The sequence below is a fragment of the Dendrobates tinctorius genome, unplaced genomic scaffold, assembly GCF_039654945.1.
Source record: "Dendrobates tinctorius isolate UK_male_01 unplaced genomic scaffold, ASM3965494v1 ptg000170l, whole genome shotgun sequence".
NCBI lineage: Eukaryota > Metazoa > Chordata > Amphibia > Anura > Dendrobatidae > Dendrobates > Dendrobates tinctorius.
Genome location: NW_027361837.1, coordinates 3,241,960 through 3,259,052, shown reverse-complemented (window position 1 = coordinate 3,259,052; position 17,093 = coordinate 3,241,960). Strand labels below are relative to the sequence as shown.

General features: G+C 43.3%; 1 protein-coding gene across 1 annotated transcript in view; it reads right to left on the bottom strand.

The window, feature by feature from the left end:
- SLC12A4 (solute carrier family 12 member 4) overlaps window positions 1-17,093 on the bottom strand; it is a 423,457-nt gene that overhangs the window by 161,293 nt on the left and 245,071 nt on the right. The window contains exons 11-14 of the mRNA XM_073550797.1: window positions 13,314-13,371; window positions 4,547-4,721; window positions 3,614-3,732; window positions 1,420-1,518 (exon numbers count right to left, since the gene is read on the bottom strand). Coding sequence (XP_073406898.1) covers window positions 1,420-1,518; window positions 3,614-3,732; window positions 4,547-4,721; window positions 13,314-13,371 — 451 coding nt within the window. The remainder of the gene's footprint in view (window positions 1-1,419; window positions 1,519-3,613; window positions 3,733-4,546; window positions 4,722-13,313; window positions 13,372-17,093) is intronic.

Here is a 17,093-nt window from a genome sequence, read left to right as displayed (position 1 = left end):
GCTGCCACACAGGCAGATCTCACTAGCGACATCGCTGGGGACGGAGGTCGCTACTTACCTGTCACACCAGGCGATCCTGCGTCCTCCCGCCCGGCTCCACGCGTCGCTCGTCTTCACAGCAGGAAGCGCCGCAGGAAGCTGACGACGGGAAGCGGTCCAGGACGTTCTCGCGCGATCAGCGATAACCAGCGGGGGAGCCGGTCGTAGGCAAGTATCAGACACAGCGATATCGCTAGCAATATCGCTATAACGTCACTAGTTATAGCGATATTGCTAGCGATATCTCTTAGTGTGACAGGCCCTTAGGGGATATACCTCAATGCATTATCCACAATAGATCTATAGTGGGTTTGCATGTGTATCTTTAGCTAAGTGTCTTCTGAGTATGCTTGATTGGTATACCACAATACATTATCCACAATAGATATGTAGTAGGTTTGTAAGTGTATCTTTAATTGATTTTGCTCTAATAGCCAACTAAGTGTCATCTGAGCATGCTTGAGGGTTATACCACAATGCATTATCCACAATAGACCTGTAGAAGGTTTGCATTTCTATCCTTATCTGACTGTGCTCCAATAGCCAACTAAGTGTCATCTGAGCATGCTTAAGAGTTATACTACAATGTGTTTTCATAATAGACCTGTAGTAGGTGGGTATTTGTTTCTTTATCTGATTGTGCTCTAACTAAATGTCATCTGAGCATGTTTGGTCATTTTTTTACAATCAGAAAGGAACTTTCCCTTAATTTTTTTGCATGATTCTTTTTCTCTTTTGTTTGACGTTGGGCGGAACAAAAGATGCAACATGTAGCGTCCGGCGCGTCTGGTCGCACACCTGGAAAATGCGCAGCGCACGCAAACGCTGAGGCCCGCGTGCAATCGCTGGACACTGCGCCTGCCATTTTAAAGATAGGGGACAATTGCGCGTGCGACCGATAGCGCACAATGCGCTGCGCGATAAAACGCAAGTGTGAAACCAGCCTAATATAAGTCCTAAGGCAGTGTACACATACTTGTCACAGTCCTATTGTCTCAGTTTTCCAAATTTTCTTTAAGATGGGAAATAAATAAGAAAACATTATGTTTAGATTGGAGGTAAGGGTACATGTGTGGAAGGAAGCAAGGTGGGCAGAGGTGGAAGTTTGCTACAAAAAAAACACTAGTAGTAAGAGGGCAAAGGAGGTATTATTCAACTCTGTAAGGAAATGTTTAATGCAGCACTCTGGATGTACACAGGAAAATGATAACCTGGTCCAAGGTTCGCTTGGAGATCAAACAATTGGGGCACAAGAATGACCAACGGGTGTCACCACTAAAATGCGGCTTCCTCAGGGGCCTGTCACAGCTAATAAACAATATCCAGATGAATAGCTCATAAAACTAGTCTAACACTTGGAATTATATTTTAACGTCTCACCAATGATAATATTTAAATCTTGGCCTCCAGTTTGGTGTTCTCAGCAGAGTCTGCACAGCGCATGCTAAATTTACAAATAAATAGCACATCAAGAAGAACCTAAAAAAATAGAAAAATGAATATAATATAGCTATCACACACATTAACAAAGAAAACGCAAGCCAAGAAATAAAAAAGTACAGTTTCCCAATTGTAACAGCATGATGTAAATGTACATATAGCTAGATACGGTATATATAGAACATCTAAATACAGTTATGCAATCCACCTTAACGGGAAACGGTCACCTGGAAAAATGCGATTTACACACAGATAAAGTGTAATCTGTAAATAAACCGCATTTATTCATGGCCGGCAGTGTAACTGGACAAGAAGCTGCAAGGAGAAAATTAAATTCCAGCTTGTTCTCTCTGCAGCAGCTCGTTTCCAGTCGTCAGGGCAGTGCAGGGAGTGGTTACAACCCCCAAATAGCGAGAGCGCTGTAATCTCCGATTGGCACATTGATTGACAGCCAGTTCTGTAGCCAACATTTGCTGCATATGTGTGTGTGCAGAGCATGCTGGGAATCACTGTGCCAGTGGGTGCTTACAGGGTGCGCATCATGTGCATTGATTGTAATCGCTCACTGCACCAACACTAATATTACCCATGGTGCTGCAGTGAGCGGTTACAATCGCTTCATCTTTCTCCCTGTAGATGCTTCCCAGTAAGCCTGCCCAATATGGGTCAATGCCATTTACCCGTAGATTACCACTTTAAAGCTCATATGCCAGAGGAAAATGTTGCAAAAGTGTAGTAGAGTCATTTGGCAGAAAAATCAGGCTTAGAACTGCTCATCTCTGACAGATAATGAAATAGATAGATATATATATATCTATTAATCACATAAGCAGTTGGATTCTCCAGGTCCATATGTTCTGTGGGTGAAACTTTGTACGAATCCCCCCCTTCCCCCAAAAAAAACCCATTGTGAGCAGATCTGTCTGGTGTTTAAGGCCTCTTTCACACATCAGTTTTTCTCCGTCAGGCGCGATCCGGTTTTCTTTTGTAAACCCGGATCCGGCGAAATGCAATGCCGGATCCAGTTTTTCCCCATTGACTTGCATTAGCGCCGGATCGCGCAGGATGGCATTGCGTTTCATCCGTTTTTTGCCGGATCCGGCTACTTGTCTCATTCCGGCATCTGGAAAAAACGGCTACTGTAACGTTTTTTGTCTCCGGCGAAAAAGCCGGAAGCGCCGGATCCGACGCTTCTGGCTTTTTGCCACAATGAAAGTCTATGGGCGCCGGATCCAGAAAAAGACGGATCCAGCCACCGGATCCGTTTTTTTAAGTCTGCGCATGCTCACATCCAATTGGCCAGCCCCCAGGAAACAGATATAACCTGCTAGACGGATCCGGCAGAAAAACGGATCCGTTTCTACAGTTCTCCAAAATTTATGCCGGATCCGTTTTTTCTAAAAATAGCCGGATCCTGCCTGACGGCAAAAAACTGATGTGTGAAAGTAGCCTAACACTACTTTCTAAAAGGCCCGTTACCGTTCTGGGAAGTCCTAATATGCAGATCACACGATGGAATTATTACTTTGCATATATTAGAAAAGGAAAAATACGTTAGTGAATCTATGGCATCTTAGCAAGGAATGGTGGTGAGCAAGTCATCCCCTGTAGAAGGTCATTAATATGCCTGTTCTATAGAAGTGTGCCAAAATATGAAACATTTCATAAATAGAGACCTGTATTGAAAAGTACTATGCTACCATGCACCACTCCCATAGTTACATAGGAAACAACTGGCATTTCTGCAATTCAATAATTATACATGGGAGTTATCCCTCTAGCTCAGTGAAACAATGAGGGCAGATAATCTGTTGCTCTCTGGAATCAGCCAATTTAAATATGAGAACATAGGTTTCTATGATATGAGGTGCACTGGTAACAGAAGAAATAATACAACATATTTTAGGTATATTCTAATAACGCGTTGTAAGTTAAATATTCCTGTCAATATGTTGTATTACCCAGTGTGCATTAATGCATAGAGCAAGCGCTGTTGTTTCTAGGGTCTCACGGCTCAGACATTAGAATGGGGTCTCTCTCCCAATCTGAAATGTTAAGTTAATACAAATTCACTATTGATAAATTCATCCATTAAAACATTTGAGTTTTAGATTTATCACATGTGCATTCTTACATTGATAATATTGGTGCTACCATGTCCAACGAGGCAATTAGAATTCCTAGTTCGGCAATTAAGGCAGTCAGAAGAAGCGCCCACGTGGGTTCACCATTTGCTTTACCATGTCCAAATACCTATAAAAGGTAAATTACACTATTTATGTGTCATCCAGTATGTTGCCATCATACACCAGGAAAGACAGAAGGGCACTGTGTTTTTATTTACATGGAGAATTGTGCTGTAAAAAAACGAAGAACACACATTCATTTTTGTGTATCTGGATTCACAGCGCTAAATGGCCCATCTTATTCCTATCTGCTGAAACTACATTTCACAGTAGCACACTGCTCCTCCTTGGTGCTGCAGGCCCTGCCTTCTGCTCTTCTCTTTCTTATGTACTTCCTGATGAAGATAGATAACTCTCAATAGGGGCAACTTTTATTTAGATGGACGAGGTGATTTTTGATTATGTAGGTGCAACCCACTATTTGACCAGTATTTATTACAATTACTATGAGATAGCATTGATGGTTCATGGGGATCTCCAGAGCATGATCATACTCAAAGGCAAAGGCATAGCAGAGCTGAGCACAGAATATCTGACGCAAGCTACAAGGCCACCACCGTCGGGGCAATGAGGGTGTTGTGTGAATGTCTGGGGGATGTTTTATTAGACAGGGTCACAGGTGCATCTGTTTTTAATGAATTAGAAAAGGTCAAAAGGTACAAATGCAGCTGTTATCAGTGAGGTCTGTGGAAAAAGCAAAGCCTAACCAAATAAAGGGTATAGACAGCCTTGGAGTAACAGGTGCAAGTAAGTGCAAGTTTTAAAAATCAGTTGCATTGACACATGGTTAATTCTATACATGCATAAAACTGAGACCGCATTATGATTTTGTAAATAACCCTTTTAATGAAATCTCAGTTATTTAAAGTTTGTTCACTCACTCGCAGAAATGGAACTATATTGTCCTTCGCAATTGCTTGCAGTAACCGGGGCGCTCCAGTCAGACTTTGCAGCCCAGCTCCACAAGTAGAAAAGAAAGATCCTATAACTATAACCCATGGAGAAGGCCATGATAAAGTCCCTACTACTAGGTTCTTGCCCACTGCATCACCATATCTATAAAAAGAAAAAAAAGTTTGCTTAAATATAAGTTGATGAAAATCATTCAAACAACTACAGCTAGCAATCATTATACAACATAGTATGCGTACTAACACTAACCCTGCATAGCATGCATTTTCTATGTACGGTATTTGCATTTCAATTACTTGTTTGGGCAAAATACAAGGACTTTTGGTACTCACTGTAAGGGTGTGTGCACACGCTGCAGAATGCTCTGCGGATTTGTCCATGCGGATTTAGTAAAATCCGCAGGTATCTGCAGATTACCCTGCGGTTTATCATCTCTACAATGGAGCAGATGGCAAACCGCAGCGGAATCCGCAGAAAGTATTGACAAGTCATTTCTTTCTGTGGATTGAAAACCGCAGCAAAACCGCGTGGAAAAATCTGCACCGTCTGCACTGCGGTTTTCATTTTCCATAGGTTATAATTAGAGTTGAGCGATACCGTCCGATACTTCAAAGTATCGGATCGGAATGGATCGGCCGATCTTAAAAAAAAGTATCGGTATCGCCGATTCCGATACCGGAAGTCCCATTCAAGTCTATGGGACTTCCGGTATCAGAATAAGAAAAATCCTGTTTTTCCCTTGTACAGCCTCTCTGGGGTCTGTACGGGCCTTCCGGGGGGCTGTGCCGGCCTGCCAGGGGGTCTGTGCAGGCTCCGGTGGTCTGTGCCGGCCTGCCGGGGGGCTGTGCAGGCTCCGGTGGTCTGTGCCGGCCTGCCGGGGGGCTGTGCAGGCTCCGGGGGGCTGTGCCGGCCTGCCGGGGGGCTGTGCAGGCTCCGGGGGGCTGTGCCGGCCTGCCGGGGGGCTGTGCAGGCTTCGGAGGTCTGTGCAAGCATCGACCGATGGGACTACAAGTCCCATCGGGCGATGCCTGCTACCATGACAGTGATTGACACATTAGCCAATGATGGGACAGTAGTAGTCCCATCATCCGGCTAATGTGTTGAATGTAAAAAAAAAAATTACATGCTACATACATGCTACATACATACAACATGCATACTACATACTACATACATGCTACATTCATACTACATACTACATACATGCTACATTCATACTACATATATACTACATGCAACATACATACTACATATATACTACATGCATGCAACATGCATACTACATATATACTACATGCATGCAACATACATACTACATATATACTACATACATACTGCATGCTACATATATACTACATGCAACATACATACTACATATATACTACATACATACTGCATGCTACATATATACTACATGCATGCAACATGCATACTACATATATACTACATGCTACATACATACTACATATATACTACATACATACTGCATGCTACATACATACTACATGCTACATACATACCACATACATACTACATACATACTACATGCTGCATATATACTACATATATACTACATGCTACATACATACTACATATATGCTACATACATACTACATACATACTACATGCTACATACATACTACATATATACTACATACATACCACATACATACTACATACATACTACATGCTACATATATACTACATATATACTACATGCATGCTACATACATACTGCATGCTACATGCATGCTACATGCATGCTACATACATACTACATGCTACATACATACCACATATATACTACATACATACTACATACAATACATTCATACAATACATACATAGACATACAGTACATATAACATAGAGTAACATACTTACCAATACTTGTCACATTGTTCCCCGAAGCCATTGTCTTTTACGGAATAAATATTAACATAACAAACCACAAAAATACTCACCCACGATCCGAAGCAGTCCACGAGTGTGTCCCACGACGATCTTGGGTAGAGAACTGCAGCATCAGCTGTTGCTGCCGTTCTCTACGGGCTGCAGGAATCCAATGACGGAAGGTAGGTATCCTTCCGCACTGTATTCCTCCGCCACTTAAAAAAAAAAAAAAGTCCCTAGTCTCACTTTATGCCATTGCTGCGTGGGAATTTCCCACACAGCAATGGCATAAAGTGAGACTAGGGACGTTTTTTTTTTTTTTTAAGTGGCGGAGGAATACAGTGCGGAAGGATACCTACCTTCCGTCATTGGATTCCTGCAGCCCGTAGAGAACGGCAGCAACAGCTGATGCTGCAGTTCTCTACCCAAGATCGTCGTGGGACACACTCGTGGACTGCTTCGGATCGTGGGTGAGTATTTTTGTGGTTTGTTATGTTAATATTTATTCCGTAAAAGACAATGGCTTCGGGGAACAATGTGACAAGTATTGGTAAGTATGTTACTCTATGTTATATGTACTGTATGTCTATGTATGTATTGTATGAATGTATTGTATGTAGTATGTATGTAGTATATATGTGGTATGTATGTAGCATGTAGTATGTATGTAGTATGTATGTAGCATGCATGTAGCATGCAGTATGTATGTAGCATGCATGTAGTATATATGTAGTATGTATGTAGCATGTAGTATGTATGTAGCATGCATGTAGTATATATGTAGTATGTATGTAGCATGTATGTAGTATGTATGTGGTATGTATGTAGCATGTAGTATGTATGTAGCATGCATGTAGTATGTATGTAGTATATATGTAGTATGTATGTAGCATGTAGTATGTATGTAGCATGCATGTAGTATATATGTAGTATGTATGTATGTAGTATGTATGTAGTATATATGTAGCATGTAGTATGTATGTAGCATGCATGTAGTATATATGTGTTATGTATGTAGTATGTATGTGGTATGTATGTGGTATGTATGTAGTATGTATGTAGTATGTATGTAGTATGTATGTGGTATGTATGTAGTATGTATGTAGCATGTAGTATGTATGTAGCATGCATGTAGTATGTATGTAGTATTTTTTTTTTTTTTTTTTTTTTTTAACATTTAACACATTAGCCGGATGATGGGACTACTACTGTCCCATCATTGGCTAATGTGTCAATCACTGTCATGGTAGCAGGCATCGCCAGATGGGACTTGTAGTCCCATCGGACGATGCTTGCACAGACCCCCGGACATCAGCACAGCCCCCCGGCAGGCCGGTACAGACCCCCACAGGGTGCACAGACCACCGGCAGGCCGGCACAGCCCCCCGGCAGGCCGGTACAGACCCCCACAGGGTGCACAGACCACCGGCAGGCCGGCACAGCCCCCCGGCAGGCCGGTACAGACCCCGGGCAGTCCACACAGCCCCCCGGCAGGCCGGCACAGCCCGCCGGCAGAGACCCCCGGAAGGCCCGAAATGACGGCGCATCATGATGCGCACACACCGCGCATCATGATGACGTCAGGCTGTCAATCAACTGAACTTCCGATTCCGATGCCGACTTCCGATATTGAAAAAATATCGGAAGTCGGTATCGGAATTCCGATACAGCAAGTATCGGCCGATACCCGATACTTGCGGTATCGGAATGCTCAACACTAGTTATAATGCTACTGTACACCGCATGCTGCGGTTCCGCAGGACCAAAACCGCTGCGGATCCGCAGCAGAATCCGCAGCGTGTTCACACACCCTAAAATCTTTCTCATAGTAGTCACAGGACCCAAGGGATAATAAACTGCAACCTGAAGGCTGAAACTAAGAATACATCTTAGAAAAAAAGTTTACTCCTCCCCATCAGGCTACACCCAGCTATTCAGCAAACAACAAGAACAAAAAGCAGTCACAGAGTCCAAAATAAGGTAAAAAAAAATATATCTTTTATTGAAAAAATAACACGTAAAAAGACAGACTAACTGCAGAGATGAGGCTAAAAGATGGAATCAGATGAACTCCAGCATAAAAATTGCCCAAGGAGAGCTGGACCTTAATGCAGGAAAACACTCATAGGACATGTATCAAAGTGTCGCTGAGCACAATAAACAGTATGTGCTTATGGGCGAGGTATATATTACAAGGCTACACTGGCCATCCCCCTGACATTGTTAAATTGATTAAATCATGGGTAGGGCAAAAACACCCCAAATGATACCCCCATAGCCCATGGCAGGAGAGAAACACCCACATAGAAAAGCATAATCATGGAGGCACAGACATACAGTTGTGGCCAAAAGTATTGATACCCCTGCAATTCTGTCAGATAATACTCAGTTTCTTCCTGAAAATGATTGCAAACACAAATTCTTTGGTATTATTATCTTCATTTAATTTGTCTTAAATGAAAAAACACAAAAAGAATTGTCCTAAAGCCAAATTGGATATAATTCCACACCAAACATAAAAAGAGGGTGGACAAAAGTATTGGCACTGTTCGAAAAATCATGTGATGCTTCTCTAATTTGTGTAATTAACAGCACCTGTAACTTACCTGTGGCACCTAACAGGTGTTGGCAATAACTAAATCACACTTGCAGCCAGTTGACATGGATTAAAGTTGACTCAACCTCTGTCCTGTGTCCTTGTGTGTACCACATTGAGCATGGAGAAAAGAAAGACCAAAGAACTGTCTGAGGACTTGAGAAACCAAATTGTGAGGAAGCATGAGCAATCTCATGGCTACAAGTCCATCTCCAAAGACGAGAATGTTCCTGTGTCTACCGTGCGCAGTGTCATCAAGAAGTTTAAAGCCCATTGCACTGTGGCTAACCTCCCTAGATGTGGACGGAAAAGAAAAATTGACAAGAGATTTCAACGCAAGATTGTGAGGATGCTGGATAAAGAACCTCGACTAACATCCAAGCAAGTTCAAGCTGCCCTGCAGTCTGAGGGTACAACAGTGTCAACCCGTACTATCAGTCGGCGTCTGAATGAAAAGGGACTGTATGTTAGGAGACCCAGGAAGACCCCACTTCTTACCCCGAGACATAAAAAAGCCAGGCTGGAGTTTGCCAAAACTTACCTGAAAAAAACGTTTTGGAAGAATGTTCTCTGGTCAGATGAGACAAAAGTAGAGCTTTTTGGGCAAAGGCATCAACATAGAGATTACATGACAAAAAAAGAGGCATTCAAAGAAAAGAACACGGTCCCTACAGTCAAACATGGCGGAGGTGCCCTGATGTTTTGGGGTTGCTTTGCTGCCTCTGGCACTGGACTGCTTGGCATTATGAAGTCTGAAGACTACCAACAAATTTTGCAGCATAATGTAGGGCCCAGTGTGGGAAAGCTGGGGCTCCTTCAGAGGTCATGGGTCTTCCAGCAGGACAATGACCCAAAACACACTTCAAAAAGCACTAGAAAATGGTTTGAGAGAAAGCACTGGAGACTTCTAAGGTGGCCAGCAATGAGTCCAGACCTGAATCCCATAGAACACCTGTGGAGAGATCTAAAAATGGCAGTTTGGAGAAGGCACCCTTCAAATATCAGGGACCTGGAGCAGTTTGCCAAAGAAGAATGGTCTAAAATTCCAGCAGCGCATTGTAAGAAACTCATTGATGGTTACCGGAAGCGGCTGGTCGCAGTTATTTTGGCTAAAGGTTGTGCAACCAAGTATTAGGCTGAGGGTGCCAATACATTTGTCTAGCCCATTTTTGGAGTTTTGTGTGAAATGATCAATGCTTTGCTTTTTGCTTCATTCTCTTTTGTGTTTTCTCATTTAAGACAAATTAAATGAAGATAATACCAAAGAATTTGTGTTTGCAATCATTTTCAGGAAGAAACTGAGTATTATCTGACAGAATTGCAGGGGTGTCAATACTTTTGGCCACAACTGTACCTTCAGCTGAGTGAAGTATTGCACAGGATCAGCCCGCCTACCCCGACGCGCGTTTCGGCAAATAATGCCTTCCTCAAGGGGCATACCCAGCTATTCAGTTAGTGCCAAGACTTGTATTCCTAAACGCAAAAGTAAGAGCTCTACAATGATGTGGACATAAGTCTTAGTAGCAGCCCTGAAGGTATAGGACCCAAGAGTCTTCCACACTATGGGGAAGAGAGCCGAGCCCTGGAAGGGGCACCTAAGCTTAACACGACACCATGCTTTGGCAGATCTAAACCAGAAGACAATGTACGCCCTAGAGGTGACCTGACCTTTTCCAGAATATAATGGGATAACACTCAAGACAATGGAATGTCCAAACAGCGCTGTGAGAGACAGGTAGCGCTGCACATCTCTGATTAAGGCTGGTTTCATATTTGCGGACGGAGGGCTGCGGACTTCCTCAGTGAAGCTCCGCCCCCTTCCGTAACTCCTCCGGTTTGCTCTGCCTATTTCTGCATGCGGCCTGCGTACCCTATCTTTAACATTGGGTATGCAGGCCGTGCCACAGTATGGGGATGCCGCCGCATGCGTCGTTTTGACGGTGCGGCGACCCGCGTAGAACGCATCATGTTGGAATTTTACGCGGGCGCTGCATCGTCAAAACGACGCATGCGGCGGCATCTGCATACTGCGGCACGGCCTGCGTACCAAATGTTAAAGATAGGGTACGCAGGCTGCATGAAGCCGCATGCAGAAATAGGCAAAGCTGACCAGAGGAGGCGCGGCAGTGGGCAGGGCTTCATGGAGGAAGTCCGCAGCTATCCATCCACAAATGAAGGAAATCAGAGGTGAAGCACCTAAACAAAGGAGCGCAATCTCCTAATTAAGGTGTCCCAGAAAAGAAGAGACAAGTGAGCGCTCCCTTCAGAGCCTTGCCTAATGGAAGAGAGAGAGAAAAAAAAATCACCCTGCCAGTAAGCCGGAACGGAGAGATCTCTCTGATCAGCACAAAAGGAGAGGACTCAAGGGCCTCCAAGACCAGATTGAGGGTCTCCAGATACAGGAATGATAATATGTTGTCCCTTAATTCGCTCTGCCCAAGTGGTCAATCCTGATCTATGGCCTGGACCAGGATAGCCAAAAAAGGAATCTGGCCCATGAGAGTCAACCCTGGCTCAAGACACGCATGCAAAAATGAAAAAAGGAGCATATTACCATAAGAGCAATGCCAATCGGTTCTCACTTAAGATCAAGAGACTTTCTAAATATAATGGTAAAAAGTGATGTCTAAGGTCCTAGTTCCCTAATCCTAGTCAGCCAAACTAAAACTGAAGGGCCCGAAACATTCTGAATTGTGGACCCAACAATACTGCTGGTAAATTAAATAACCAAGAAATTCAGTAGAAGATGAGACTGTTGCAAAAGGTCTACCTGGATGCTATGGGTGGTCCTGGAGGGCATTTGAAACGAAGAATAGGAGTTATGGAATCAATCTGATGAAATCTGAGTTTAGCAGGTATTCAAAATCTTCAGTCCAACCAGGGGATAATGAATCCTCCCCTGATATGGAAAGATGAAGATTTCCCTGGAATTTAGAAGAGCTCAGACCTCCGACCTGACCCGTCACCTATCGATGGAAACTCTAAATGGAGGAAATAGGCTTCTCGGAAGTCCAAAGGCATAACATTTCCAAACGCCCTGGCAATCCAGGCAACACAACAGAAATCAATCATCTGAACAACCTGCCTTAACATTCGAATGAGACAGATGTGGCCCACGTTTCCCTAGGAAGTGAAAAGATAGAAACACTACTAGTATTCTCAAACCAGCCATCAAGGACTGTAGGCAGAAAAGACTAGGATAAGATGGAGACTGCTTTGGGGACAGAGATAGCAAAGGAATGAAACAAGTAATGAACTAGCAGCCTCAAAGGGAGGCTTTAATATCAACTCAATGTCTAAAAGTGGCTCCTTAAAGCTAAAACAGGTCTGCTACTCAGACCCAAGCCTGCCGCTGAAAGACACTAAGGTAAACCGAATAACTGGGTGTCAGCTGCCCAGATTTAGCCTGGTGGGGCAAAGTCAGCTTTTTGTTCTAAGTTTATTATTGTTAGCCTACATGTGGCAGCATAGTAACCCATAGTTTCTGTGTCCCTCAATGAACTGACCAAGAAAAAAAAAAAAGCTTTGCCCAGGGGCAAAAATAAACTCCGTCATACTCAGATACTGGCAGTTATCTAGATCCAGCACAAAGACTGGAAGTGATTTTCACTGTTAGCCAGTCACTGGAGCATTGCAGCCTGTAATGGACTACAGCAGTCAGGTGACTTTGAGCACTGCGTCATCGTAAAAGTCACTTGACCGCTGCAGCCAATCACTGTGGGTGGTGGAGAGATGACATAACTATTTCTTGTGTCTGGTAAACCACAAAGCAGCCTGCACTAGATTCAGTTGAACCTTGTTGTGCCTGTGTGAGTTACTTTGTCATCCTCTGGTACTGAATTTGGGATAATAGGTCACCCTTCTACATGTCCACTACAAATACAATAATCCTTCAAAAAAAGCCGTTTATGGTTTAGACGTTTATGTTTTAGTTGCTATGTGGACGTAAACACAATCTTTGTAACTGATAAAGATAAATAAGCTGTGACTGTCTGTATTTACTCACCAAATAGTAGATGCAATGTTCATTAGATCATTTGGAGTGCAATTACCAATCGTTGGGGATTAAGAATAAAAGGTAAAAAAGAACTGTCAAAAAGACAGCATGACAATGGGACAATAGAAAAAAAATGACCAATTTTCTTCAAACTACTGTTGTGCTTTTGAAGTATTTGTATGCGGATTTACAGCTTCTGTTACTAAAGAACAGCACAAAAATTAATCAGTGAAAACATACGTTAACTTACTTGTCTCTTAAAACCACTCCCTCGACACACGACCCAAAAAGGATGACAGTGCTGAAATCTGAGCATTAATGTTAAGGCAACTGAAATTGATATAAAGGTTAATTTGTCAGGTTATTTCCAGCAGTATCCATACTTGACTGGCTCTCCATTCAAACTCATCCTATGTTTTTTTTTTTTTAATTAGAATTTTTTTTTTTTTTAATATTTACTGTATTTCGAAATACAAGTAAATAAATCTGTTTGACGATAGGAGAAGTAGTTGTAAAAATATAAGATATACCCAGCGACAAGATTTCCAATGGACTCCAGACAATCAGGTGATTAGTCAAAAGAGAAAATTCAAGCAGGGCTGTGGCTGTATAACTACACATTCTGACTATAAACTACAAAGTAACTAAGCTAGGGCAAGATCTAATTTTTTGGGGGGAAATATTGTGTTACCACAGGGGGAGGGGAGGGACTGGTAATATGTCCAGGGCCCCCGCTCTTTTAGGGACCCCCAGCATTTCTATGGCAAGATTACAGCTGCTTAAGGACCTATGATGACATCACGGTCATCTGACCACGATGGCACCAAAAGTCGTTTAATTGCAGGAGTCTAGTGTAAGGTTCAGCCAGGGCAAACATACACAACACAGTTCTCTAATCAGCATACCTGTAGCTCCATTCTTCTCACCTTCAGGGCCTTTCCCAGGTGACTGTACATTTTTTCCACAAATTTTAGTTCAAACGGAGTCACAGTCCAATTCCAACTTTAACCCCTTCCTGACATCCGACGTACTATCCCGTCCACGGTACCCGGGCCCGTATGACCGTGGACGGGATAGTACGTCTACCGCGATCAGCGGCGCCCACGTGGTGAGCGCCGCTGATCGCGGCCGGGTGTCAGCTGATTATCACAGCTGACACCCGGCACAATGTGTCAGGGGCGGTCACGGACCGCCCCCGACACGTTAACCCCTTGCACACCGCGATCAAACATGATCGCGGTGTACCGGGAGTTAAAGGGAAGCATCGGCAGGGAGGGGGCTCCCTCCGTGCTTCCCTGAGCCCCCCACGGCAGCGCAATGTGCAGCGCTGCTGCGGGGGGCTCCTTTCCTCCAGGCCCCCGAATCCAAGATGGCGACGGGGGCCTTCGGGGGCCTGCAGGAAGCTGGCTTCCTCAGTGCCTGCAAAGCGCAGGCATGAGGAAGCCTTCGGCACTGCCTGTGACAGATCGCTGATCTGTCACAGTGATCTGTGATGTGACAGATCAGCGATCTGTCACAGGACAGTGATGTCCCACCTGGGACTATGTGAACCCCTTAAAAAATAAAAATAAAAAACGAAGCAAAAAATAATGATTTATTATCATACCGCCAAACAAAAAGTGTAATAACGGGCGATCAAAAAGACGTATATAAATATCCATGGTACCGCTGAAAACGACATCTTGTCCCGCAAAAAACGAGCCGCCACACAGCATCATCAGCGAAAAAATAAAAAAGTTATAGCTCGCAGAATAAAGCAATGCAAAAATAATTATTTTTTATATAAAATAGTTTTCATTGCATAAAACCGACAAAACATAAAAAAAACGACCTAAATGAGGTATAGCTGTAACCGTACTGACCCAAAGAATAAAACCGCTTTATCAATTTTACCGCACGCGGAACGGTGTAAACGCACCCCCCCCCAAAATAAATTCATGAAACGCTGGTTTTTGTTCATTCTGCGTCCCAAAAATCGAAATAAAAAGCGATAAAAAAAAGTCACGTGCCCAAAAATGGTACCGATAAAAACGTCAACTCGTCCCGCAAAAAATAAGACCTCACATGACTCGGTGGGTCAAAATACGGAAAAATTATAGCTCTCAATATGTGGTGATGCAAAAACTATTTTTACAATAAAAAGTGTCTTTTAGCGTGCGACAGCTGCCAAACATAAAAACTGCCATAAATAGTAAATGAAACCCCCGTTATCACCCCCTTAGTTAGGGAAAAATAATAAAATAAAAAAAAATGTATTTATTTCCATTTTTCCATTAGGGTTAGGGCTAGGGTTAGGGCTAGGGTTAGGGCTAGGGCTGAGATTAGGGTTAGGGGTGTGTTGGGGTTCGGGTTGGAGTTAGAATTGGGGGTTTCCACTGTTTGGGCACATCAGGGGCTCTCCAAATGCAACATTGCGTCTGATCTCAATTCCAGCCAATTCTGAGTTGAAAAAGTCATATGGTGCTCCTTCCCTTCCAAGCTCTGCCATGCGCCCAAACAGTGTTTTACCCCCACATGTAGGGTATCAGCCTACTCAGGACAAATTGCAAAACAATTTTTGGGGTCCAATTTCTCCTGTTACCCTTAGGAAAATAAAAAATTGGGGGCAAAAATATCATTTTTGTGGAAAAAAATGATTTTTTTATTTTCACGTCCGAGCGTTATAAACTTCTGTGAAGCACTTGGGGGTTCAAAGTGCTCACCACACATCTAGAGTTCCGTAGGGGGTCTAGTGTCCAAAATGGGTTCACTTGTGGGGAGTTTCAATAGTTTAGGTACATCAGGGGCTCTCAAAACGCACATGACACCCGCAGACCATTCCATCAAAGTCTGCATTCCAAAACGTCACTGCTTCCCTTCCGAGCCCCGACGTGTGTCCATACAGTAGTTTTCTCCCACATATGGGGTGTCAGCGTACTCATGACAAATTGGTCAACAACTTTTGGGGTCCAATTTCTCCTGTTACCCTTGGGAAAATGAAAAAATTGGGGACTAAGTGATCATGTTTGTGGAAAAAATACGATTTTTTTATTTTCATGCCCTGGCATTATAAACTTCTGTGAAGCCCTTGGGGGTTCAAAGTGCTCACCTCACATCTAGATAAGTTCCTTAGGGGGTCTAGTTTTCAAAATGGGGTCATTTGTGGGGGGTTTCCACTGTTTAGGTACATTAGGGGCTCTCCAAAGGCAACATGACACCAGCAGAACATTCCATCAATGTCTGCATTCCAAAACGTCACTACTTCCCTTCCGAGCCCTGACGTGTGTCCATACAGTAGTTTTCTCCCACATATGGGGTTTCAGCGTACTCAGAACAAATTGGACAACAACTTTTGGGGTTCAATTTCTCCTGTTACCCTTGGGAAAATAAAAAAAATGGTGACTAAAAGATCATGTTTGTGGAAAAAATATGATTTTTTAATTGTATGGCTTTATGTTATAAACTTCTGTGAAGCCCTTGGGGGTTCAAAGTTCTCACCACACATCTAGATAAGTTCCTTAGGGGGTCTAGTTTCCAAAATGGTGTCATTTGTTGGGGGTTTCCACTGTTTTGGTACATCAGGGGTTTTCCAATTGCGACATGATGTCCGATCTCAATTCCAGCCAAAAACGTCAAATGGCGCTGCTTCCCTTCCGAGCTCTGCCATGCGCCCAAATAGTGGTTTACCCCCACATGTGGGGTATCAGCGTACTCAGGACAAATTGCACAATAACTTTTATGGTCCTGTTACCCTTGGGAAAATAAAAATTGGGGTGAAAAGATCATTTTTGTGGAAAAAATATGATTTTTTAATTGTACCGCTGTACGTTATAAACTTCTGTAAAGCCCTTGTGGGTTCAAAGTTCCCAACACATATCTAGATAAGTTCCTTGGGGGGTCTAGTTTCCAAAATGGGGTCACTTGTAGGGGGTTTCCACTGTTTAGGTACATCAGGGACTCTCCAAACGTGACATGGCGTCCGATCTGAATTCCAGCCAATTTTGCATTGAAAAAGTCAAACGGCGCTCCTTCCATTCTGAGCTCTGCCATG